The 24,434-nt window shown below is 60.5% G+C and overlaps 1 protein-coding gene across 1 annotated transcript; it reads right to left on the bottom strand.

Annotated features, from left to right (window-relative positions):
• Window positions 1-1,906: 1,906 nt before the first annotated feature.
• On the bottom strand, window positions 1,907-24,192 carry RASA4B (RAS p21 protein activator 4B). The gene is made up of 21 exons (XM_020868965.2): window positions 23,924-24,192; window positions 19,129-19,185; window positions 17,501-17,614; window positions 16,963-17,024; window positions 15,740-15,869; window positions 13,840-13,921; window positions 13,087-13,218; window positions 12,769-12,860; window positions 11,401-11,518; window positions 11,008-11,158; window positions 10,630-10,694; window positions 10,218-10,330; window positions 9,777-9,969; window positions 9,410-9,547; window positions 8,473-8,617; window positions 8,144-8,313; window positions 7,528-7,665; window positions 6,201-6,336; window positions 4,588-4,708; window positions 2,643-2,707; window positions 1,907-2,545 (listed from the first exon to the last, which is right to left on the bottom strand). Exons 1-21 carry the CDS (start codon window positions 23,986-23,988, stop codon window positions 2,424-2,426), a joined length of 2,409 nt encoding a protein of 802 aa, XP_020724624.2. The 5' UTR covers window positions 23,989-24,192; the 3' UTR covers window positions 1,907-2,423.
• Window positions 24,193-24,434: the final 242 nt, after the last annotated feature.

Here is a 24,434-nt window from a genome sequence, read left to right as displayed (position 1 = left end):
GTACTGAATGCCAGCCCCAGGACTGCAGGCCTGTGTCTAGGGCCCAATCAGACTCTCAAGACATCTGGGCGGCGGATGAATAACACGCCTGGCAATCCCAGGGGAGTGGTACAGACTCCCTGGGCAGGTGAGGGGGTGATCTCCAGGACCGCCTGAACTTGAGGGCAGGAAGGAGTCTCCTCTCTCCTTTTTCCGGAGGCTTCCAAAAAGAACGTAGCATCCTGGGCTGTAGGGAACTCTGCTCAGAACCTGAGAGAACCTAGCTGGGTGGGTACTCACGGGAGAGGAGGCTACAGTGGCCACGCCCGCATCAGATCCATTGGAAGAGAGGATAGCAGTGACCACGACCACATCAGGTCCATTGGAGGAGAGGGTGTCAGTGACCACGCCCACATCAGGTCCATTGGAGGAGAGGGTGTCAGTGACCACGCCCACATCAGATCCATTGAAGAGGGTGGCAGTGACCACGCCCACATCAGGTCCATTGAAGAAGAGGGTGGCAGTGACCACGCCCACATCAGGTCCATTGGAGGAGAGGGTGGCAGTGACCACGCCCACATCAGGTCCATTGGAGGAGAGGGTGGCGGATCATGCCCACATCAGATCCATCGGAGGAGAGGGTGGTCAGTGTTGCCAGTGGGTGGCTGTGTGTGTGTGTGTGCAGTTAAAATCTGCGGTTCTGCGACTTCCCTGGTGGTGCAGTGGTTAAGATTCCAAGTTTGCAGTGCAGGGGATGTGGATTTGATCCCTGGCCAGGGAACTAAGATCTCATGCCAAGGGTTGTGGCCAAAACCCCCCCCCCCCCCCCCCCCCCGCCCCGGGGTTCTACTTGTGGCAGCCCCTTATAAGTGCACACTTCTCTTTCCCCTTCACTCCCTGCCTTGGGGCTCAGCAGACCCTGGGGTCCATACTTCCTCATCAGGAGGTCCTTGAAACTCAAGAAGATCCAACATGCCAGGAGATGTGTGTGAGACCCTAGGGAAATAGCCGGAGAAGCAGGAGTTGGTGATGGGGGCAGGGAAGAGCCCCCCCTGGACCTGAGCCCTGGGCCAGGAAGGGAGAGGGGATGCCTAGCCCTGCAAAGCAGCTGGTGAGGCCCACAGGATGGCGGCATCATGACCAAGAAGCGATGAACATCCAGGGGTTTGAGTTGGTGTGAGCTGTGGGGGGGAACCACCCCCATCAAGGCTGTGGCCAGGAGAAAAGCCTGACATGGCCTCAAAAGCCAGGGGGTTGAGGGGACGGGGCAGCCCCTTGTACCTTCATCACCCTTTTGCCTTTCTGGGCCACCCCTCAAAGAACCCAGATTGTAGTCTGCCCAGATGGTCCTGCCCCAGAGCCTGGCTAGTCAGCCAGGTCAGGGGTCCTGCCTGTGACCCAGGCCCTTGGGAACTGTCCCAGGTCTGGGCTCACAGGGGAGGCTCTAAGCTTGGTTGAATGAGATCTTTAAGAACATGCTGGAAGATCCTGTCCCTCCTTTGTCTCGTTAATTATGTGGAAGGTTACTGTGTACCTAGGGAGGGACTGGGAGGAGGGCAGGGAGGTGATGACCAAGGAAGTCCTGCTTGGGATGAGGGGGTTGGCATAAGGAATACTGACAGGGCCAGGCCACGTGGTTTGAGGTTCTGACCTGCCTCTGCTTGCAGTCTTCAGGACGCTTGGAGGAAGGGCCTGTTTTCAGGCTGCGAGGAGGGGCCAGCTGGTGAGACATGTCAGGCTCGTAGCCCATGGATGGATGAGTGGGACCCAGGGGTGTGGCGGGGACAGTGGGTGGGAGGAGAAAGGAAGTTCTCAGGATGGGGGACAGCAGAGAAGAGGCAACAGGGGTACACAGAATCAATGCTGGTGCCCGGTCCTCCGCCACCCCAGCCAGCAGCTGACCCCCATCACGAGACCCCAGAGCCTCCGCAGTCACAGCAGGTTTATTGTCGGCAATAAAGCACCTCGATGCTCTCCCGGGGGACACAGCCGAGGAGCAGGTGGGGTGGTGGCTGGGAGCAAAGGGGGTGCTGAGGTCCAGGCCTGGTCTCCTGGGCCCCACGCGCCCTCCTGCCTCTCTGGGTCTGAGAAGCGTCAGCACATCTGGGAGTGGGCCACCATAAAGGGTGGCTTCTGGCTGGCTCTACCTTGGGCAGAAGAGGGCACAGCCTGGGGCGAGCGGTAGCGATGGCGGCGGGGGCGGCGGGGAGCAGCCCGGCCTTACAGAGGAGCAAGAGCAACTGAAGCTCCCTGGAGACATCAGGCGGGCGATGACCAGCCAAAGCCTTGTCAGCCCTGGACGTCCGGAGCCCCGGTCCCCTGGCTCCCCCGGCCCAGGAGGGACCCAGGCCCTGCATCCCAGTAAGAAGGACTGAGACTAAACACTGAGAGTGCGCAGGAGTCTCCCCGCACTTGGCAGGGCGCGGCACAGCCTGCGGGCATCCTCACGTCTGCAGCTCCAGAACACGGCTCGGCTCCGAGGGTGGCGAGCCGGCTGGGCTGGACCTGTGGGCCTCTTGGAGGTCCCCGAGCACCTGGAGCAGCTCGGCCAGCGGGTCCTCAGGGGCTGGAGGCAGACGTGGGGTCAGAGAAGAGAGGGCGCCCCCTGGGAGGGAGGCCCAACCCACAATGCCCGAAAGGGGGCTGAGGTGGGCAGCACCTACCTTCCCCAGGGCCCGTTGGCCTGTGGCCTGCCTCTGGGCCCACACTCAGTTGTCGGTGCTTCTCCCTGGGGGAGAGGACAGGGTGTGAGGCTCCCATGTCCCCACGGGACCCAGGATGACCCCAGCTGGGCCTCCTGAGCTAGAGGGCGTCCTGGGGGCAGGGGCCTGCCCCTTCCAATCTACAGGAAGAGATACGGGCCCAGGTCTCAGCTGGCCCCCGCTCACCTCCCTTGTCCCCCCTTCCAACCCCCTCCCTTGGCCCCCCTCACCCCTCACTCCCCATCACCCCCGCAAAGGCAATCAGGAAACCAAGGCTGAATGGTGTCACTCCTGTTTCGGAGGGCCCTTGGGAAGAGGGCCAAGCGGAGCCTGAACGTCCCCTAGTGTTAACTGGCCGTGGAATGAGTTCCCTTCTGGGAACAGGAGACAGTGATCTTTTTCTTTCTTTTTGGCCACACTGCACAGCATGTGGGATCCTAGTTCCCAGACCTAGGGTCAAACCTGCACCCCCATGCACTGGAAGCACGGAGTCTTAACCACTGGCCCACCAGGGAAGTCCTGCGAGTGCTGTTTCAAGCGTGGCTCCTGACCGGCATTCACCAATGGCCCCCCAGGCCCCTCAAGTACAATCCTCTGTGTGCTTACACAGAGAGAAGGTGAGCAGCCTTCGTGCAGACTTTGAGCTCCTTATTGAGGAATTCTATGGGCTCAGCCCTTTGACCATCTCCTGGTCTATTCTGGGAGAGACGTGTCCCTCTGCTAAGATCTAACAGGCTCCTCCCCTTCAGGTGCCTTCCAGGCCCCGGGGGGTCAGTCTGGTCCCTTACTCCTCTGCTCATTTGCTTCTTCAACATTTGCTAGAAGAGAAATCCGTGCTGTTTAAGCCAACAAATGTATGATAATCTGCTACAGCAGCTGCAGGAAACTAATACAGCGGGGGGCCGTGGACAGGTGATCGGGCCAGAGGCTGGAGTTCCTGGTAGGGCAGAAGTTCTGGACAGCAGGCTGGAATGGGCCAGGGCTGGTCAGAGGCTCTGGAGGTGGGGAGGCCCTGAAGGTAGGCTGTGCTGGTTAAGAGCCTGGGCACTGGTCCCACCTGAACCCCGGGTGGGTTGGGTTCGAATCTTTGCTCTCTTCCTGGCTTAAATGGGGGATGATAAGAACCCACCTGCTTCAGTGGCTGCAAAAAGTGGTTTTTTAAAAGCACCCCATGTTTTCTATGGAGCCAGGGGCTTCCCTTGTGGCTCAGGGGTAAGGAATCCGCCCGCCAAAGCAGGAGACATGGGTTCGATCCCTGGTCCTGGAAGATCACACATGCCTCAAAGCAACTAAGTCCGTGTGCCACAACTATTGAGCCTCTGCTCTAGAGCCTGAGAGCCGAAACTACTGAAGCCCAGATGCCCTGGGGTCTGTGCTCCGCAACAAGAGAAGCCTCCGCAATGAGAAGCCCTCTTGCCACAACTAGAGAGAAGCCTGCAGAACAATGAAGACCCAGCACAGCGAAAAATATTTTTAAAAATAAAATACAAAAATAAAACTAAAATAAGCTGGAGCCAGGGTTGAGAATCACTGAATTAAGTGAGTTGGCTGAGGGTAGTCCTGGTGCCCTGAGGGGCCCACGGACATGCTAGGCAGATGAGGGGGCAGGGTCAACCGGGGCGGAGATCAACCACAGCCTGACCCTGGGCTTCCACAGCCCTTGGCACCTGCATCCAAATGAGAGCCAGCCTCATGCTGCAGAGATCCAGGCGCCCTGCCCTCCCCTGGTGTGGGTGCCCTAGGCAGGAAGGCGCGGGGGCTGGATTAGGAGGGAAGAGACCAGCCACTGTGGAAGAGCCCTGAGCCCCAGTCCTGGCTCCGGCCACCCCCTGCCCCCCAGCACATCCCCGGGGGCTGCCCAGGCTCTGCCGCGTGGACCTTGCTGCCCCTGCGTGGGCCTCCTCACCGCAGTGCAGCCTCCACGCCCAGCAGGTGCCGGTAGATGAGCTGAGCCTCCAGGTCGTGGTCGAGAGGGTCATTCCACTCCTGCAGGGTCACCCAAGACCGCGTCTTGTTGCAGCCCAGATCTGGGGGCAAAGAGGGGACTGAATGGTGGGCAGGCACTGTGAGCATTCACATCTGACTTCCTGGAACGTAGATGGGGGAACTGAGGCCTAGAGAGGGCGAGGGGTGGACTCAGGGGCCCCCCAGTGCAAGGCTGGGCTGGGGGCACAGCCTAGGAGGTCTGGCCCAGGGCCAGTGGGTGGGTCCCACACTCCAGGGGGCAGAGTGGTAACTGACATAACTGCAGGATGTGGGAGTCGTGCAAGATGCAACCTAGGGCGCTGAACCACTTTCTGGAAGATTCCTGCCTGGAAGGATGCTGGGAGCAGCTGCGAACCACAAGGTCATGGTGAGAGGAGCCAGGATGGTTGTGCCTTGGAATGAGCTGGCTCTGCCATGTGCTGGCTTCACGACCTTGGCACAGACATCTGCCCTTGCTAAGACTCGGTCTCCCCCTCTACAGCACGCAGCTACCCGGCCCTGCCTCGTAGCACCCTGGGGAGCCCCACTGCACCGGTGACGAGGGTTCTTGCCACAAAGTTATAGCCGGAGGCTGCAGGCCAGGCCCACCAGCCAGGGACATGCTCCTAACAAGATGCAATCGCGCCCTGTCACAGCCAGGGCTGGGCGAGAGCGGGTGGGCCACCTTCCCAGGGCCTGGCACGCCGAGCTACGGGGCTCAAGGCTCGGCCTGGCCCGCCGGCAGAGGGGCTCAAAGTGCTGAGTCTCCTCTGTGACTGGGGAGCAAGAATTTTGTAAAGCAGATATAGATAGTGCAGGAAGATCTGGAACCTTCAAGAACTTTGCTGTACAAGAAGACAGCCACCAGTTGCATGAGACCATTCATATCAAAATGAATTGAAATTAAAATTGATTCAAAACTCAGTTCCTAGGCTGCTCTCGCCCCATCACAAGTGCTCAACAACCGCATGTTCACAGCAGGCACACACACAGTGTTGGGCCGTACAGATACACACCATTTCCATCATCACTGAAAGTTCTAGAAGCTTCTCTCTGCCATCCCTCTAGGGCGCAAGGCCCAGGGTACCCCCAACTCACAGCTCCAGTATATCAGGCTGCCAGTGTGGCAATATGCAAATTCAGGAGCCCACTTCAGCCCTCGTTAGCAAGGAATTCCTAAAGCGTGTTGCTCGGAACCCTGGTTCTGCAAGAAGCTCATTCACTGGGCCGAAAAAGGGATCCCTGGAAAAAGAGTCTGGAAAGAGCTGGACTAGATGGAGTCAGATATGGGATTCTAACTCTGGCCTCCTCCAGGGTCTCCGAGGCACGCACAGGCTTTGTTCACACCAAGTGCAGTTCCCAGACCACTGGGTCACAGGACCCTTTCTGTCCAGAGCACCTGCAGGGCCTGGCTGGCCTTAGCTGAGTACCCACAGCTGCCCAGGGGGCTCCCAGCTGGCAGTGAGGCAGGGCTCCAGAGCCCCACGCCCCAGGAAGGGCCTGAGGCCTATGGGGGACAGACTCAGCACTGTGGGTTTCCGGCCTGCATCCCACCTGTCTTGTCCCTCTGGTGGCAGCAGCTCCATTTGTCCCCGCGGAAGACGCCAGGGTGGTAGGAGCCCAGCAGGCCGGTGTTGTTGATGCAGACCTTCCTCAGCGCAGACAGCCACTGGTTCAGCTCGTTTACACACTGCAGGAAATGAGGGGGGAGGGGCTCTGATGAGAGGTCACTGCCTCCAGGAAGCCCTCCGTCCTTGAAGCTGCCCTGCCTCTCAGGACTACACAGTCTCGAAAGCTGGCTCAGCAGCTTTGGGGGAATTAGGAAAAGCTGCCCTTTCTCCAGACGCAGGCAGCCCACACCCAGCGCATGGCCTGGTGAATAGAGCGAAGGCTGGATTTCAGCCCCCACTGGCCCCCTCGGCCAAGCCCAGGCCACAACTGTTAATTATGTGTGGTGGCGCTGCTGTCACCATTCTTTCCCTGTGGCCCCAGACCCTGACCCATCAGGGAGTCCTTGAGGGTTGGGCCCCATAGGATGGATCTGTGATCTCCCACCCATGCATCCAACAGAGTCACTCTGGGCAATGAAGCACGCCCCCCTCCCACTTCACCGTCCTCCTTGTTCAATGTCTCTGCTCAAATGCTGCCATCAGAGGCCCTCCCTGAGCGCCCCTCTCTGCTGCACCCCACTCTGTCCCCTCCCTGTCTCTCTCAGGCTCTGTTGCTAATGTCAACAAATCATTGACATTAAAATAACACCAAATATTTTAATTGACATTTAAAATATTTATTTATGGGTCTATCTCCTTCCCTGTGATGGAAACCCATCAAGGCAAGGACTCTGTTCTGTCTGCCGCTGTACCCCCATCACTTAGATTAGTGCCCGGAACCTAGAAAGTACTCAATTAATATTTTTTAGATGAATGAATGAGTGAATGGGTTAATACATGAAGAGAAGGGGATTTGAGGGAATGACCCACAGCCACTTGCATAAACGTGCGATTGTTCTGTGTAGATACATACACACACACACAGAAACACACAGACACCAACTTAAGACAAGTTCCAATAAATGTATACAGTGTGAAGATTCAAGACACAGGGACACACTCATCTATGCACTGGACCACCCCGAGACCTAAGACCTATGCATGAGTGCCAAGGCAGGGCCACACAGACACGGGCATGGCTTCCCAGGCACCCAGACCCCAAGAGACACACCCACGGCACTCACATCAGCTTTCACACCCACGCTGTGCTTGACACAGCAACAGGCGGTCGGAGGCGCACTCAACCTTCTCTCCAGCCTACCCGAGGTGTGGGGGGGGATTTTCCCACGGGACCCCTATTGGCCGTGGGCACCCCTCCGCACGGCCCACACCTTGCACTGCAGGTAGGCAGTCTGGAGCCTGCCCGAGTCGTCCGTGTAGATGACCTGCATGACATGGGAGCTGCCGAAGCTCTTCTCCTCCACTTTCTCTGCTGCCCGGATGTTGGCGAGCTTGATGAGGGTGCTCTTCTAGAGGGACGGGGACAGGGAGAGGGAAACTCAGGGTCCTAGCTGGGGTCACTCCCCTTCCTATTTCTGGGCCTCAGTCTCCCCTTCTGCAGCACCAGGGGTTGGCACTGGGGATCCAGAGGACCCACCCTCCCAGGAGCCTGCTCTGAGAGTGACCTCAGCCAGGACAGGGTACAAGCAGATGCACCTGGCCTCTTAGGGACCTGACCATGCCTCAGTGCCCTACCTCACTCACACCCCTGACCAAGAAGCCAGGGCAGGTCACTGTAGCTGCTGCCCACCCCAGGACCCCCAAGACAGAGGACCTTCTTCCTCATGGGTCTTAAGTCACCCTGCGACTGCCACCAGGGGCCTGCCCCTTCCTGGCTTTCTTCTCCGACCCTGGTGGCCCCTGAGGTGGGCTAAGAGGAAGGGACAGGCGCCTCCAGGGTGTTCCAACCCCTCAGAGCCCCTCTTACCCTCTGCCTCCCTTACCCACCTTGGAGCTGGGGGTCTTGGCAAAGCTGAGGGCCTCCGTGGTGAGGGAGAAGTGGAGCTTCTTGAAGGAGGAGGACATGAGGGGGCCTTTGCTCTTGGTCCTGTGGATGAAGAGCGGCCCTTCCTTCACCGGGGGTGCCTGCAAGCTCAGGGCCCGCTGCAGGTCCAGCTCTGCGGGCCAGGGAGATAAGGCAACACGTGAGCCCCAGGCGGAGAGGGAGGAGGGGCGGGGCCGGGGGCGGAGCAAACTTCAACATCGGGCTGTGGGTGGAGGGCGAAAGGCCTGAGGTGGGCGGGGCCGGGGGCGGGGCCGCGCCCGGAAGCGCTCACCGTCTTTCTCCTGGATATCCACCAGCTTGGTAATGAAGTCCTTCAGCTGGGCCACGCCCTGGCGCACCATGGGCTGCAGCGGCTCCATCCAAGCCTCCTTAGCCCTGGAAGCTGGCGTGTCCATGTTGCCCACGTTCTGGACCGCCTAGGGGTTCAACAGTAGAAAAGACCAGCCTCTGCTAGAGTCAGAGGCCAGGCCACGGCCACTCCCACCACCCCCCACCTGCACCCAGTCTGTGCTACTCCCACTATAGAAATGGAGGCAGGGGCGAGCCAGGCTCTGCTCAAGGGCCCACTCTATCCCACTGGGGACCGGGACGGGTCACAGTTTGCGGTCTTTAGGGACTGAAAGTGAAAGTGAAGTTGCTCAGTCCTGTCTGACTCTGCGACCCCATGGACTGTAACCCACCAGACTCCTGTTTCCATGGGATTTTTCAGGCAAGAGTACTGGAGTAGGTTGCTATTTCTTTCTCCAGAGGATCTTCCCGACCCAGGGATCGAACCCGGGTCTCCTGCATGGTAGGCAGACGCTTTACCCTCTGAGTCCATACTTGGGGACAACTTGGGCCCAGTCTATTGACCTTCTGCGGATTTCACAGCACTCTGTTCCACTGGGTACCCTGACCCCAGCCTCGTGTCAGGGAGATAAGGGCAGCCTGGGAGAAGGTAGATCTGGGAGTTAGAAGGCCCCGATTCTCCCCACAGGCGGTGCGACCAGGCCTTGGGCACCCTCCAGCTCATGGACTTGTTCCCCTAATCCATTAGACCGGGTGACCATGAGAAAACTATGAAAACTGTGAAACGTAGTGCCACAGGAGGGCACTGGCGGCCTGCCACCAGGCGTTCCTAGAGCCAACGGAGAACACAGCGCACTGCCGCGAGGGCCCCATGCCAGCACCCAGCTGGGCATCTCCCGCCAGGGTCCACAGCCCCGGACCTTGGCCAGCAGGAGCAGGGTGCGGCTGGTGCGGGCGTCCGCGTGCCGCTCTCGCAGGTGGAAGAGCTTGGGCGCCAGGATGGCAGGAGAGATGAAGCGCAGGCACAGGAAGCTGGTGACGGCGATGAAGGGCACGTTCTGGAGGGGCGCCAGAGAATTGGGGGCTGGACTCCGTGAGGCCTGGGCTCTTTTAACAGCTCTCTTCCCTTTGGGACACTGCCCCTCACTCCCGTGACCTTCCCGAGCCCGGCCCCAGCCTGGGCTTCTAACCATCAATCAGGCCCCTTCCTACCAGGCCCTGAGATACCCGCCCCTTCTTTTCCCGCCACTTCTCCCCTCCGTCCAGCCCCACCGGCAGAGGGCGCACCTCGTCCTGGGCGCTGGGGAAGCGCTCGCGCACACGCCGGAAGAGCTGGCGGAAGGTGGCCCGGACCACGGCGGGGCACGCGCGAACAGAGCGGCTTAGTGCGCTCAGCAGCGCCCCCAGGTGGGCGCGCAGTGTCTGTGCGCTCTGCTCCAGCACCTCGGCCTCGGTCTGCGGGCGGTGCAGTCCAGAGCACCTGAGTGGGCCCCGGGGGCGGACCCGCCGAAAGATCGAGGTCAGCGCCTGCACCCACGACTCGGACAGGGGCGCCCGGAGACACAGGTGTAGAAAGCCGAGACCGGGACACAGTCAACACACAAGTGGGCAGAGCGGACGAAAGGCCGACTCAGGCAGAAAGAAACCCACGCATACTTGCAGAAAGGGCCTGACTCCTCCCCCTGCCCGCCCCCCCACCCCACCCTCAGGGATCACCCCTGGCCTCACCCTACATCCTTGACTTCCACCTTGCTGGGATCCAGCTCCACGTACTTCTTTTCCTCAAATATGCTGTCAATGATGGGGCCTAGGACTCCGTGCAGATACCGCATCCCTGCCACCTGGGGGCCACGGCAAGCCGCGTTGGTCCCGCCCCCACCTCCAGCTACCTGCCCTCTCTCCCCGCAGCTGACCTCCCAGCCACCATCTGCCTGCTGTAGCCCAGGATAGAAACCTGGCACATACAGGGGACGGCAGCTCAACAAACCGCAGCTACATGAGTTAATGAATGAAAGGAATTCTTAGCCTTAAAGGGCCCCAGACAGGAGACAGATAAGTTTAAGGCACAGCTCAGTCTCTTGGCCTCTACGAATCTGTCTCCTCATATATAAAACAAAGACAATATGCCATGCAACCTCACCTTCAGAAAAGACTCCATGGATTTGGATGCCAGAGAGTTGCTCCGGAACAGGGTGTTGGCCTCACCTACAAGCAGAGGTTCCCATGGGTATGGGGTTGGGAGAGTGACAAGGCTTTGGGGAAGGGGACAGAGGAGATTGGGCCTGGGGGCTCCGTGCTGGCTACTCAGTAAAGAGCCTCCGGGCCACCTGTCAACTCTCAGCCTTTTGCTTTTTCCTTTACTTCCGAATCTGACCCGTCTCCCTCCTTAACTGGACCCATCGGCCTCCTGCAGGAGGACCCCGGGATTTCTCCCCTCCGAGCATCCCTGGAGTCCTAGGCTCCTCCCCCCGGCCCCCACCCGGTGCCCTCAGACACGCCACTCCCTCCCAGGCCTCACTGGTGCGGCTCAGCTCCAGCTGAAAGAGCAGGTCCAGGAAGTCTTTGGCCAGTCCCTGCCCCAGGAAGAGCTTGAGCAGGGTGGTGGCCACCTCCTGGCGGTACTCCGTGCTGGTCGTCTCCTCAATGAGTGAGATCAGCTGCCCTGGGCTCTGTGGGAGGCGGCGAGGACAGACGGGGCTGCAGGATGCACAGGAGAACCCCAACCCTTCCCTCTGAGGACCGCAGGGGGAAGGGGGGCCACTGTCCCAAGGGATGGAGGGGCCCCGGGCACCGGCTGGTTCCTTACCATTCTGACAACTCAGACCGTTGCTCTTCAGAGCATGTTTAGGAGGACAGGGAGAACACGCCTACGGTCCCTGAACCTCCCACCTTCCCCCAGGGGCCCCCTCACCTGGGTGCCCAGCTTCACCTCTCGGCACAGCAGCTGCACCAGGGGCTGGTAGCAGCCGGATGGCAGCACCGTCTCGTCCCGCAGCCGCACCTCCAGCTGCAAGGAGCCCACGTGGCCCCTGGAACAGGAAGCCCATGACCTCTCCACCTGGGACCCAGGCCCGGCCCCCTTCCCCACGGCCTCCGTCTTCCCTGCTGTCCCTCTGAGCGAGCCAGCCCGTCACCGGGGTTTCCTTGCACTGTCTCCCCCCACCTCCCACTCTCTGCCCCGGCTGTTCTGTTTGGAAAGCCCTTGCTGCCTCCATCCTCAGGGGAGCTCCATCTGTCTTCAAGGCCTGGCTCCCTGCCACCTTGAGACTCCTGTGGACCCCAGGCTTCACCCATGCGGGCGTGCTGGGCTCCCCGGCCTTGAGTCTGTCAACTCCCAGAGAACAGCTCCCCCATGTGTCTATAGCTTCCTGACAACCTGCCAGGGGAAACTGAGGCTCAGACTGGTCAAACAACTTGTCACCTTAGACCTAACTTCCAAGCTCCCCTGTTCTGACCCCTCCTGGGGAGGCCGCTGACTAAGGCTTGACAGTCTCCAAGTCCCCACTGCCTGCAGGACAGCCCGGCTAAGTGACAAGTGACAAGACTGCCATGGCTGCGTCTACGGAAATGTCTTGGAGTTGGACACAGCGGTCCACCCAGCCCCTGTCCTGAGGAGGGTGTGTATGGGGGGGTGGTCTGGGACCTCCTGTGGACAGACGGAGCTGAACCATTCGAGGTGAGGAACACTGCTGTTCCTCCACTTCCGGGCTGAGTAGAAAGCAAGGAGGCCAGAGGGCTTCCTTATAGGGTTGACAGATTCACCAAAATAAAGACACAAGGCACTGTTCCACTGAGTTATCTTAGACAAAGTTTGTCTCATATACTTCACAGACGTACACCAAAAAATCAGTTCAAGGTTTATCCCAAATTCAGCTTCACCAAACATCCCGTATTTTATCTGGCAACCCTATTCCTGGAAAACTGGGGGGAGAGTGAGAGCTATGGCTCAGGGACACTGACTCAGAGCTCTGGGGACTAGAACTCTGGTCTAGGGTCTGCAGAGACACCCTTAAAGGGGAAGTATCTGAAGGCTTGTTCTAGAATCTGCCAGAAGACTGAAAGCAGGAGACTTGTACAGCTTTGGAGCACTGAGGTCAGGGCTGAGTACAGGACTGTCAGAAGGGGAGAAGGAGATGCTGGCCTGGGTGGGCCAAGGGCACAAGAAATCTGGGGCCAGTCACTCACCCCCGACTGGCACAGCTGTCTGCCTGCTGGAGCCGAGGCTCAGCCTCCCAGGGCCCAGACCCGCCACCCCTGCGTCCGAGCCCCAAGCACTCACTCTTCGCGCCGGCTCTTGGACTGGTCGGGCTGCAGCCGGAACCAGCCCTCCTCCTGCTGGGCCGCCCACAGTCTCTGCACGTTGAACATCACCTGGGAGCAGGACAGGCCTTGGTTGTTGGCAGGGGAGGGGTGGAGATGACCCGAGGCTGGGGTCCTCATTTCTCTTCCTTGCCAACCACTGTTTTTTCGAGAGGGGGTACCTGCTGAGGGCCCCTGTGCACCCGGGGGGTTCCAGGGCCTCCTGGGTGCCCCTCTGGGGGACGGGATGGTCGGAATGGAGGCTGGAAGGGGCGGCCTGAAGGGGCACGGTGCTCACTTTGCCCAGGAAGTCATTGCGACTGACAAGGTCCCAGTCCCAGGCCTCCACGCACAGTGCCTCCGCCGCCCCCTCCTCTAGCTCGAACTCAAACGTCTCGTTCCAACGTGGGTAGCATGACTTTTTCACGACCTGCCCAAAAAGAGATCACTGATCACTGGAGGCGGGCTGACTCCACCAGTCTCCCCAGGGCCACTCCACACACCTCCCTTGGGTACCCCCCAGGGGCTCTGAGGCAACATCCCCTCCCTGTCCGGGCAGAAGCCCCGAGATAGCAGAGGCAACGATTCCGTGTCCAAACCCCTACTCACTTCTTAAGTGGGGAAATCGAGGCCCAGAGCGGCTAAGACACTAGTCCAAGGCCACACAGCAAAATGGTAGCAGGCTGCCCTGAGAACCCAGGTCTCAATGCCCTCCCCACCAGGGCTGGGCCCCCCACCCTGGCTGCTTCCAGAGTTCAGAAAAAAGCAGTGTGGGCAGGGGGTGGACTTGGCAGATTAACCCCTAGGTGGGCAGACTGTCGTGGCCCACCTGGGCCAGGAGTGAAAGGCAGCACAGACCATAGGAGCTGGCCCCAGAAAGGTGGGACCCACTGTGCACCCTGGGAGAGGTCGCCCTGCTTCCCTGAGCCTCCTCTGAGAGACTGCAGGCCTCAGCTGACCTCCCCGGTGATGGTGAAAAAGGATGAGGCAGTGAGGGCCGGGGCGGGTCCCTGAGCCCCCCGGCCCGCTCCCGGCCCCCCAGCCTCCTCACCGAGGTCTCCTGGGTGCGGCCGTTGTATCGCACTCGGACAAAGGGGTCAGATGCGCCATTCCGGTCCTTGGGGGCGAGGTCCCTGCGAGGCAGCAGAGTACCCACCTGTCACCCAGCCTCACCCAGGTGGACACCCCCCACCCCACTATGGGGTGACCCTACACCAGGCTGGAAAGGCCTGGGCACGAGCTGGGAGGCTGTGGACAGTGTCCCTCTGTTTTCTGGACCCTGACTCCCACTGCATTCACCCCATGGACCCCCACGTGTTCCCCACACCAGGCTAAGGGTCCTCCAAGGCCCCTTTTGGCTCCAGCCAGCTGCTGCACCTCCTTGGGGGGGCGGGGACGCGAGGAAAATGCAGCCTGGAATAGCCCGGCCCAGGGGCACCTCTCACTGCCCTCCGTTCGCAGGGCAAGGCTCACCTCTCTGAGCCTCGGTTTCCTCACCAAGAAAGTGGAGAAGACAATCCCTTGAATGGAGATAACGGGCTCCTAGAAGGCCTGTCCCTGAAATACCCCCTCCTACTTGAGGGGGGCCCTTGGGGAGCAACCCCCACCACCATCCTGCCCTCTCCCCGTAACTGGTCCTTCACCAGGACCAAATCTGGCCACGGCGTCCCCAGCTTAGCACCCTCCTTGGAAGAATCACAAAGCCCACCCGCCTTCCCTTCCCCGGAAATATTATTTTCTGCTCTTTTCTGTCTTTTCCAGTTTATGCCTCTTGTGACTGCTTCTCTTTCCTCCTCAGAACTGCCTATTAAAATTCCAGAGCGTGGCCTTGAGAATCTGCCCAGAAACATGAGGAGAAAATGTTCTTCCCGCCTCTGCAACAAAAGCAGCTCCTTAAGGGATCAAGAGCCGGGGACAGTGGAGGACAAGTCCCCTCATACACCAAAGGGGGGTCTGACTGACCGCCATCCCCCCACCTCGCCCCCAACCCCATCACTTGCTAAGAGGAGGCCAGGTCATGTGTGTGTGTGTATGAGCATGTGTGTGAGCGTGTGAGCACTCAGGTTACACCAGCCTGGCCTGGGTGAGGCTGAGGATGGAGGAAGTGAGTGGGCAGAGGGGTGGATGGTCCGTGAGGATGACAGGGCGTGAGGGGAGTGACTGTAAGTCTGCCCAAGTCCAGCCCTTTCCCTGGGGCTGGCTGCACATGTCCCAGCCCCAGGGTGCAAAATAAAGCCCGGCGGAGCCACAGGCCCTGCGCTCAGGAGGCAGGCCTTCCTCCCGAGTAGCCAGCCACCCTTCGGGGGCTCCGCAGGTGCCGGCTGGCGTGTCCCTCCATGGGCCGCCCCCACTCCTGCCCCAGGGGCAGGCAAGGACCCTGAAAGGAAGGTGCTTCTCACGGAGTGTGTGTGACTCACACTCAGGCCCAGACAGGAGTGGAGCCTACAGCTAAAAATACCCTGGTGGGGGCGGGGGGTTCCCTGGCGCAGGTGACAGGCCCAGCTTCCCATCCAAGTCACTGTCCCTCCCGGGGAGAACCCCACCCCTTCCCTCGGGAGATTTTCAGCAACTCCTTTCATCTCCCCCCGCCTCACCCTACCCTACGGAGGACTCCCCACCAACCCCACAAGTCAGGCCAAGTTCACAGTAAAGTTAAACCCAGGGGAAGCCCAGTCCTGGCACTGGGGCTGGACGACTGGGGAGCAGGGTCCCTTTCCCCATTACCCCCACTGCTCAAGGATGCCTGAAAGTCCAGCATCAGAACAGCATCCTTGCCCCTAAGAGACACAGCCTCCCACGGGGTCACTGGGGAAGCGTCTTCATGTCCCCAGTTCCCCCCAGAGCCCGCCGTCCGGGGAAGAAGCCTGGTGGTGTCAGGGAGAGGAGGCCGAGCACCCACGGCGGATTTCTCTAGTTTCAGGGGGCCCCCTGCCCAGCTCCCCACGGCTCACCTGGCCTCCAGCACAGAGCAGCGCAGCCGGCGGGTCCGGGTCCCCGGCACCACCTCCAGCCGCAGGTGGATCTCACCCTGCACCTCCTCATCAGGGTCGACCTCAGTCAGGTGGGCCCACCCGCTGAAACCTGAGGGGCCGCGGCTCAGCCAGGGGCCTGGCCCCTCTCCCGAAGACCCCCAGGCACCCCAGGCCCCTGCGCGATCGCCTCGGGGTCCTCTCAAGCTCTCAGGAGGCTGGGGCTGCTGCCCTCAGTAGCAGGTGGGGACACGGAGGGTCAGGAGCTGAACAACGGTGGGGTCAAAGTCCAAGTCCAGCGTGGTGCCAAGCTGCATCTGGTGGCCCTGCCCCTGCCCCATCCTGGGACTGGCCTCTCTGCCTCAGTTTCCCCATCTTGAGAGACGGGGAGAGTGGGCTGCCAGGAGGAGGATGCGACAGATGGGGGTACGATAAGGGGATGGCATCACGGGGCCGCTGGTCCCTGAGCAGCCAGCTGGGGCCACAAGCAGGAGAGACCTCAGGCCTGGCAGGGGCCAAGAGGCCCTGTGAGTCAGCAGTGGCCCGCCCCAGCCTCACGGATGGGAGCAGGTGTGTGCCGGGGAGGCCCCTTGGAGTCACGGGGGCTCAGGCCAGCAGAGCCTGAAGCACCTCTGAGCTCCTGGTCTGAACCTTCACTGGCAGATGGTGACTCAGCCCAGAGGCAGCGGCACCGGGTCACACGGCCAGGCTGGGGCAGGGCTGACCCCTCCAAACAATGTCCATGTCCCCCGAATCCTCCAGGGGCTCTCTAGCCATGCCCCACTCCAGGCCAACCCCCTAGACTTAGTACACTGGGAACCAGGCTGAGGAAAGCTGGTGGGGTACTCAGCCAGTCAGACTGGGAGGAGGGATCCCCACACCTCAACAATGGAGCATAAGAGGCCCCTTCCTCTGCATGCAGAGGTCTCAGATCTCACCACTAGCAGCCTCTCATCGCCCTGGGGGGGATGTGGTCCCAACTAGGGGGGCAGAATGGTCCCAGCTACAGGGCAGAGGCCAGGGAATAGGCGATGAAGAGGGCCACAGGCCCTTCTGGGGAAGGCAGCGATGGATTTCCTGAGCACGGGGCCTGACAGAGCCCAGAGGAAGGTCTCAGAGCGGGGGATGGGCCGGGGACTGGGCAGACCTGTGTGGGGGAGGGCAGGGGACGAGAAGCAGGCGTGGCCTCCCTCCTTGGGTCTTACCCTTAGGGTGAGCGGCCAGCGTGTCCCTGGTAAGGCAGACCTTCCCGATGACATCGTCCCGGCTGGAGGGTGGAGAAGGAGCCGGAGCTGGGCAGGGCTGGCACAGAGCCCGGGACCCCCAACCCCACCCCCTTCAGGGCCCCTCTTGGGAGGCTGACACTGCAGTCACTTACAGGAGCCCAGAGCAGGACCCGTGACCCTCTGGCAGGCCCTCTCGGGGGCACAGGCCATGTGTCTGCACATGAACTTACACGTGTGCCCACCTACATGCCCAGCTCTTCTCTCCAGGTGCCTGTTTCCAAGCTCGCATCCCCATGCACACACAGACCAGCGCACACAGGCACGTGTGACGGGGTGGGAGCACAGTGAACCCACACGCACGGGCACAGACGCTGCACATCCAAGCCCCGCGCCCTGCAGGTCCCCCGGGGCTCCCCCTCCTTCCAGGCTGTAAAGAGGAGGCAAAGTGACCCACAGCACCAGAGGGGGACAGGGGGGCGGGGTCCGGGCCCCAGGTAGGGAGTGGGGTTCCGCCCACCTGAGGGCATCCTCGTCCATGACGTAGAAGGCCACAGAGTGGAAGGTGGGCGGCAGGTGCACCTGGTACTCCTCGCCCCAGAAGGGGCACAGGGTCTTCCACACCGTGGCCGTCCTGCAGGAGACAACCCTCAGCGCTGCCCGCAGGCCCCGGGCTGGGACACGGTGGGCGCTGCAGGGCTCGAGCCCCCCACCCCGTCTCCACATCCCCCTCTGTTTCCTGGAGCGGCTGCTCTGCTGGGTGACGATTCTCCCTGTCCCTCCATCGTCTGCCGCCCATCATCCCCTCCTGACCGTGCTCTCTGCCCTGGGTGGGGCACTGGCTGGATCTGTCAGGCCATTTTCCATTTGGGGAAACTGAGGTCAGAGTTGGCAGTCGCTGGCTGGCCTCAGGCCACACAGCAGGACAACAGCAGAGCCAGGACCAGAAGCCTAGCTTCCCAGCCTCCCCTGGCCCCTGATGCTGAAGAGACTCACTGAGGGTGGAGGCAGGGCTATGGCCAAGCTGACTCCAGGGGCAGACAGTCCTCCTAGGGGGAGCCTGAGAGCCAAGGTCTCGAGCCTGTCCCACAGAGCCAGCTTTGGTTCATCCCAGGGCAGAACCCTCAACTCATAGGGCTCCAGACACTTCCCTGGTGGCCCAGTGGTTAAGACTTTGTGCTCCCACTACAGGGGGAGTGGTGAGTTCCATCCCTGGTCGCGGAAGTAAGATCCTGCATGCTGTGTGGTGTTACCAAAATAAACCCCCCAAAATCCTAGGGCTCAGCAGTGTAAGCTGAAACCCTCCAAGGACCCAGATGAAGGCGCAGGGAATCACCTTCACCCCAACCACTACTTGGACAGGCCACTTGAACTCTGGGGCCTTGATTTCCCTGTCTGTCTTTGAGACAACCTGAGCAGTCAGGCATCTCCCCACCCTGCTCCCCGCATCCCGCACAGTGTCCGTGCTCAGGAGAGAACCTGGAAAAAGGCATGCTGTTTGCAGGCGGGAAGCACTGTGGGGCTGACGGCCTTGGCTATTGATCGATCAGCAGTGGGCACCCCAGTGGGCAGAAGAGTGGAGCGGCTCTGGCCAAGAACTTCGAAGGCAAAGGCCTTCGTAGGAGAGGGTACCAGACAGCAAAGACCCTGCCCAGGATCATGGGACCCACGGGGAAAGGGATGCTGCACAGGGGAAGGGGCCGTTCTGGGCAAGTTAGCTTTTTTTTTTTTTTTAATGGGATGTGATGCTGTTGTATGGAGCTCATTTTAAGGATTAAATGGGCTGCAAAAGGTTTAGCACAGGGCCTGGCAAAGTCCATCCTCCCTGAGCGACAGCTGTGGTTACCAGCCATTATCCTCTGGCCCTTAGGCCGGTTGTAAAGTTGTCAAGAGGAACAGTGGGTGGGAGGCCCTTGGCTGAGCGCCCGCCCAGTCCACAGTAGATAATCCCTCTATGGGCGTTAAGGTCAGTAATTAGCAAGGCTAGTCGGTCTTTTCTCACCTCCCAGCAGGCTGTCAGGGCCTAATGGGCCCCAAGGAATCAGGTGCTCCAAGCCCTGGCCATCTCCATGCAAATTTCACACGCCCTTCGTTGTGGGAGTGGGGGGCGGGGCAGGAGGAGTGGGCGGGGCGGGGCGGGGGCGGTACCTGATGATGGGCTCGTTGTCCACCTTCACGATGCAGTAGGGGTCGCTGCTACCGGTGCTGCAAGAGAGGGGAGGGGCTGATGGGGGCGGGCGGGCCATGGGCACCCCTCCTCCCACCCCAGGAAAAACGACAGTCCAGGCCGAGGCACCAGGTCCTCGGCTGGGACCCAAAGACCTCAGGCTGAAAAGTGTGGCCCCACTCTGGGTCCGGGAGGGGGCTGGTGAGGCAAAGGCAGGAACCTGCACCAAGGCTCCCCGGCCACTGCTTCTCCAGCTTGGGATAGGGCGCTTCTCCTTCCTGCCGGCTCCCACAGCCCCCAACCCTTCCTCGTTCAGGGGAGGACAGAAATAACAGTCACAGCAGCCCCTCCACCACGTCAGTCTCTCCTCTGAGCCTTGGTTCCTGCCTTCCCACTCCTCCCAAGACCCCTCCCAAGGCCCCCTCCTCTGAGAGCCCTCACCTGTCCCAGAGGCTGGGAATAAGGTCTCCCCTCGCATCCCAGCTAGTGATGTACTGTCATCAGTTGCCTCCTCTGCCTGACTATAACCCGAGAGTAGGGACCACTTCTGTGTTGACAGGGCTTGGCACTAGACAGGGTCCCTTGTGAGTGTTTGTTGAGTGGAATGAATGAAAGAACGAAGACAGCCATCAGCCTCAAGCTCCCAGCCATCTGGGAAAGAATAAATAGGGAAGGCAAGCCAGGATGGCTTGGATTCTCCTGTCTTCGTTGGTGGGGGGTTGAGGGCAGCCCTAGCCAGGCCCAGGGTCGCTCCTGAGCAAAAAGCAGGAGTGGACTTTCTCCAGAAGTGCCCTTCAGGTCTGCAACACATAAAAAGGAAGGAGATTTGCATGTTGATGGTTGGGGAATTCCAAGCCCAGCTTCCCTACTCAAAAGGGGATCTTCCTGCAGAGGAAGCTACTGGAGACAAAGGTTCTCCTGACACTGATGGGAAATGTCTCCCAAGACTCAGTCCCTCCTCCCCATAGATTGGGACCTGTAGCAGCTCACAGGGTAGCTGACCTGATGTGAGGGCCAGCCCCTAGACTGTGTTTAGTAAACGTTAGCACCGCCCTGGACTCTCTGATCTTCTGTTTGTAACCCTCTCCCAGTGTTCAAGAGCCCGGTCCCCTGGTTGGGAAACTAAGATTCCACATGCCTTTGGAGCAACTAAGTCCCATGCAAGGCAACTACTGAGCCCTCGGGCCACAACGAGAGTCCATGCACCTCAGCTAGAGAAGATCCCATGTGCTGCAATTAAGCCTTGATGCAGCGTGGGCATTTAAGGACATGAGCCCAATGGTGGTCCCTGGCCAGCTGTTGGGACTTGTGCTGTCTGCCCTTGGGCTGGGCCCCTTCCCACTTCTTCCCCAAATCACTCAATGCTGCTGCTGGCCCAGCCTGGCTCCTTGCAGGGCCTCTATATTTAGGGCCTTGGCAGTTTCCAGGCTGTAGAAGGGGGAGGATCAGGGCAAATCCTGAAATAGCCCCGGGACCGTCCCCAGGGCCGCTGGGCAAGGGAGCCAGCAGGTCACCAGTCACCATGAGACTCAGCTCCTCTCTGGCTGGCCCAGGCACCAGAGGATGAGGAGGAAGCAGGACAGAACCGGGCAGGCTCTGGAAGCTGTTCAGGGAGCACCGCTGGGCCCTGTGCCCTTATGGGGACTAAAACCCCAGGAGTGGAAGTGGCAGGGAGGCGGGTGGCCACTGTGTGATGACCACCCCTCCTCCGAACTCAGTCAAGATGGGTCACCAAGAGTGAAGGCGAGCTTCCTGTCCTCAGAGGCATCCAAGTGCCAGCTGGAAGGGATGTTGCTCGGGAGTCAGGCTGGGGGCTCATGAGGCCCAGGGGTGCAGGCTCACCACCATCACCCCCACCTCCAGCACTCAGGGAGGGCCTCCTGAGATCTCTGGATTCCTGCCATGCCTGAGCCAAATGCTTTGCATGGCATTTGTGAGGCTGGGTCCCCACTGAGCCCCACAGCAAGCTTGCAACCTGGGTCCATCTAGGATGCTTGGCCTGTCAGTGGCAGAGTGGATTTGAATCCTGACTTCTTTCCCTACCAGCTGTGTGGCCTTGGCAAAGAACTTCCATATCCTGAGCCTCAGTTTCCCCATCTACAAACATTTGTTGTAGCATTTGTTGGCGCAATGTTCAGTCACTCAGTCGTGTCCGACTCTTTGCGATCCCATGAACGGCAGCACACCAGGCTTCCCTGTCCTTCACTATCTCCTAGAGTTTGCTCAAATTAATGTCTATTGAGTCAGTGATGCCATCCAACCATCTCATTCTCTGTCACCTGCTTCTCCTCTTGCCCTCAATCTTTCCCAGCATCAGGGCCTTTTCCAGTGATCAGCTGTATAAAGCAGATATGAGACGACTCAATGGAAAAGACTCTGATGCTGGGAAAGGTTGAGTGCAAGAGGAGAAGCGGGCAGCAGAGGATGAGATGGTTGGATGGCATCACTGACTCAATGGACGGGAATTTGAGCAAACTCCGGGAGGCAGTGAAGGACAGGGAAGCCTGGCGTGCTGCAGTCCATGGCATCACAAAGAGCTGGACACAACTTGGAGACTGAACAAAGCACTGCATGGGAAAGGTCTTCAACACATCTGAATCTCCTCTACCATGAACCAGGTGTCGCTGAGGGCGCAGAGAATGCCGAGACGAATGAGTCACGGTCCCTGTGCTCAGAGTGACGTGGCACAGGCAGCCCACGAAGGAGCAACTGGTACCCAGGGCTTCATCCTAACTCCAGCTGATCCAAAGGGCTTCAGGGCAAGGAACCCTGCCCAAGGGCACCAGGGAAAGCTCTGGAGAGAACTAGAAGTTTGGAAGGGGTCCTGAAGGACGAATAGGAGTTTTCCAGTGGCCCCCGAAGGGAAGTGTTTGAAGGCGGAAGACTCACACATGTGCTAGAGCAGGGCTCTGGAGGCCAACGGCCCAAATGTGAGGGCCTGAGGTGGCGCGGGTTCACAGCTGGATCTAAGAGATGGTTGATGAGTCAGAGCTGCCTATACCAGCCACTGTGGCGAAGACAGACCAAAGGAGGGGAGGGGAGGGGAGTACACAGGAGCGCAGAGCAAGCAAAGAGATCCTGGAGGCAGAACCCACAGAACCTGGTGACCCCTCCCCTGGGGATGGAGGCACCCTCCGAGGAGTCCCTCACCTGCGCAGAGGCAGGGCTGGGCTGGGGAACCGGGCAGCACGGCTCCCAGGTGGGCAGAGTGCACAGTTTCACTGCCCTCGGCTGCTAAGAGCCTGGAGTCAGGCACTAGGGCCAGCGCTGCGGGGATGGGGAGGGAGGCGACAGACGGAGGGGCTGCACCTCCAGCCGCCACCAGCCGGAGGAGGCCAAGCTGACCTAGATACCGGTGCCAGCATGGGGTGGGGGCGGGTGCCTGGAGGCTGGGCCTGGAGACCGAGACCCTTCTCCGAGCTCATCTGCCTCCCCACCCGAGAGACCACATTCCTAGCTCCAGCTCCCCTCCCCTCACACAGTGAAACCCACCTTGACACAGCCCGCCCAGCACCCTCCCTCACCCATCGCCATGGCAACTGCTGAGCCTGGCCTCCTCAGGCCCAGGGGGCCTTGAACTGGAACTGCTCGTGGCGCTGAGCGTGCTGGGAAACTCACGGGGACCACTGTGCACGGGAAGGAGGTGCCTGAGCCCCCCTCCTCCTGCACCCCACTGCCGGTCCGCCGCCTCTCAGCATCCCGGCACCCGCTGAGGAGCCCGGGAGTGGAGAGGCTGCCGGCCAGCAGACTTTGGACCCTAGGCTGCCTCCCGACTCCCCCGCCCCCGCCCTTCCTCCAGGCATCCAGGCCCCTCAGGCTTCATACTTTCCATCACCCTCCAACGAGAGGGATTTCCTCCTCCAGTTTACAGCGGGGAAACTGAGAGTTGGTGGACAGTGAGCCGTCTAAGGCTCATAGGAGGGAGGCGGCAATGGGATCGGACAGCTCAGCTCTGGCATCTACTGAGAAGGGTGGGGGCGGGGAGAAGGGGGGGCGTGCTTTGGAAACCTCAAATCTGGCCAGGGGCCAGGTAAAGTCCTAAATGTCAGTGCTTGTGAGGAGCCCTAGGATTAAGACCTTGCTCTGCCACCTGGGGCCAGGATCTCCCTGTTCTCAGAGACTCCGTTTTCCCATCCGTAAAATGGACCAGTGACAGCGGCCTTACTGGGTGGTTTTAACGGTTAAAGGCTGCTGCTTAGGCAACACGGATGACACAGGAACAGCGACTCCCCAGCCACCCCATCCTGCACAGATCCTGCCTCTTGACCAATAGGTCTACTCTTCAGACGCATCCTTCCCTTTTCAAAGGCACAGCAAGAAGCCCCAGGGCATTTCGGGTGCACATTGCCAGGAACTAAGTGTTCCAGAATTACTGAGGAAGACCATTCGTTTTTAGGGGGGCACTCCACCCCCTCCAGCCACACCCCCCTCAGTGCACAGAGACACCTCCTTTTCGATGTCTTCCCCATGCCAGCTCCAGTTCTATCAAAGCCCCTTCCGCTTGAGGGCCGCCGTCTTCCCTCCCCGTTCACTGAAGGACCCTTATAGCCCCCCCCGCCCCCTCCCCAGTCCCGGGCCCTTTCCTGTCATCCCCTGTCCGATGTTCCAAGCACATCTCACTGTCCCCATTTCCCTGCCTGTCTCCCACCGCAGCCGCACTCGCCACACCCTTGCCACCACTGTGGGCGGGCCGTGTAGACCCCAGAAAGGTCAGGCGGGCATAAGGGGCAGCACCCCTCCTGGAAAGTTGGGGTTCCCATCCCCAGCCTTGCTCACATGTCCTTGGCGGGCAGGTTCTTCCCCTCCACGATGCGGATGGACAGCGAGCTGCGCTTGGCCATCTCGGGTTCGCGACGCGGGGTCCTTGGCCAGGGGAGCCGGACGCCAGGTTCCAGTGCAGCGGTCGGCAGGCGGGCGGGCAAGCGCTGGACTGGGCGCAGGAGGGGGCGGGCCCCGCGAGGCAGGGGAGGTAAACGCGGGGGCGGGGGAATCTCGTCCACTTCATTCACCCCCGCCCCCGCCCCACGTGCGGGGGGGGGACACAGCGCCCGAGCGGACCAATGGGCCGCCGGGGCTCCCCAGGGTGGGCGGGGCTGGCCCGAGCCGCGGCGCCCATTGGGCACCGGGAGCGGTGTGAGGGCGGGGCCTGCTCCGGGCGGAGGCGGGCGATGGTTGGTCCCGGCTAGCTGGAGAGAGCGGAGGGGTGAGGGGCGCCCCCCTAGGCGAGTGGAGACCCAAGGCCCCAGGTGACGTGCGCCAGGACCCGCGTGGACCACGGGCGTGGTCC

This window comes from Odocoileus virginianus, chromosome 33, assembly GCF_023699985.2.
Source record: "Odocoileus virginianus isolate 20LAN1187 ecotype Illinois chromosome 33, Ovbor_1.2, whole genome shotgun sequence".
Classification (NCBI taxonomy): Eukaryota; Metazoa; Chordata; class Mammalia; order Artiodactyla; family Cervidae; genus Odocoileus; species Odocoileus virginianus.
Note: the sequence above shows the minus strand (reverse complement) of the source record. Positions and strands in the feature narration are given on the sequence as shown.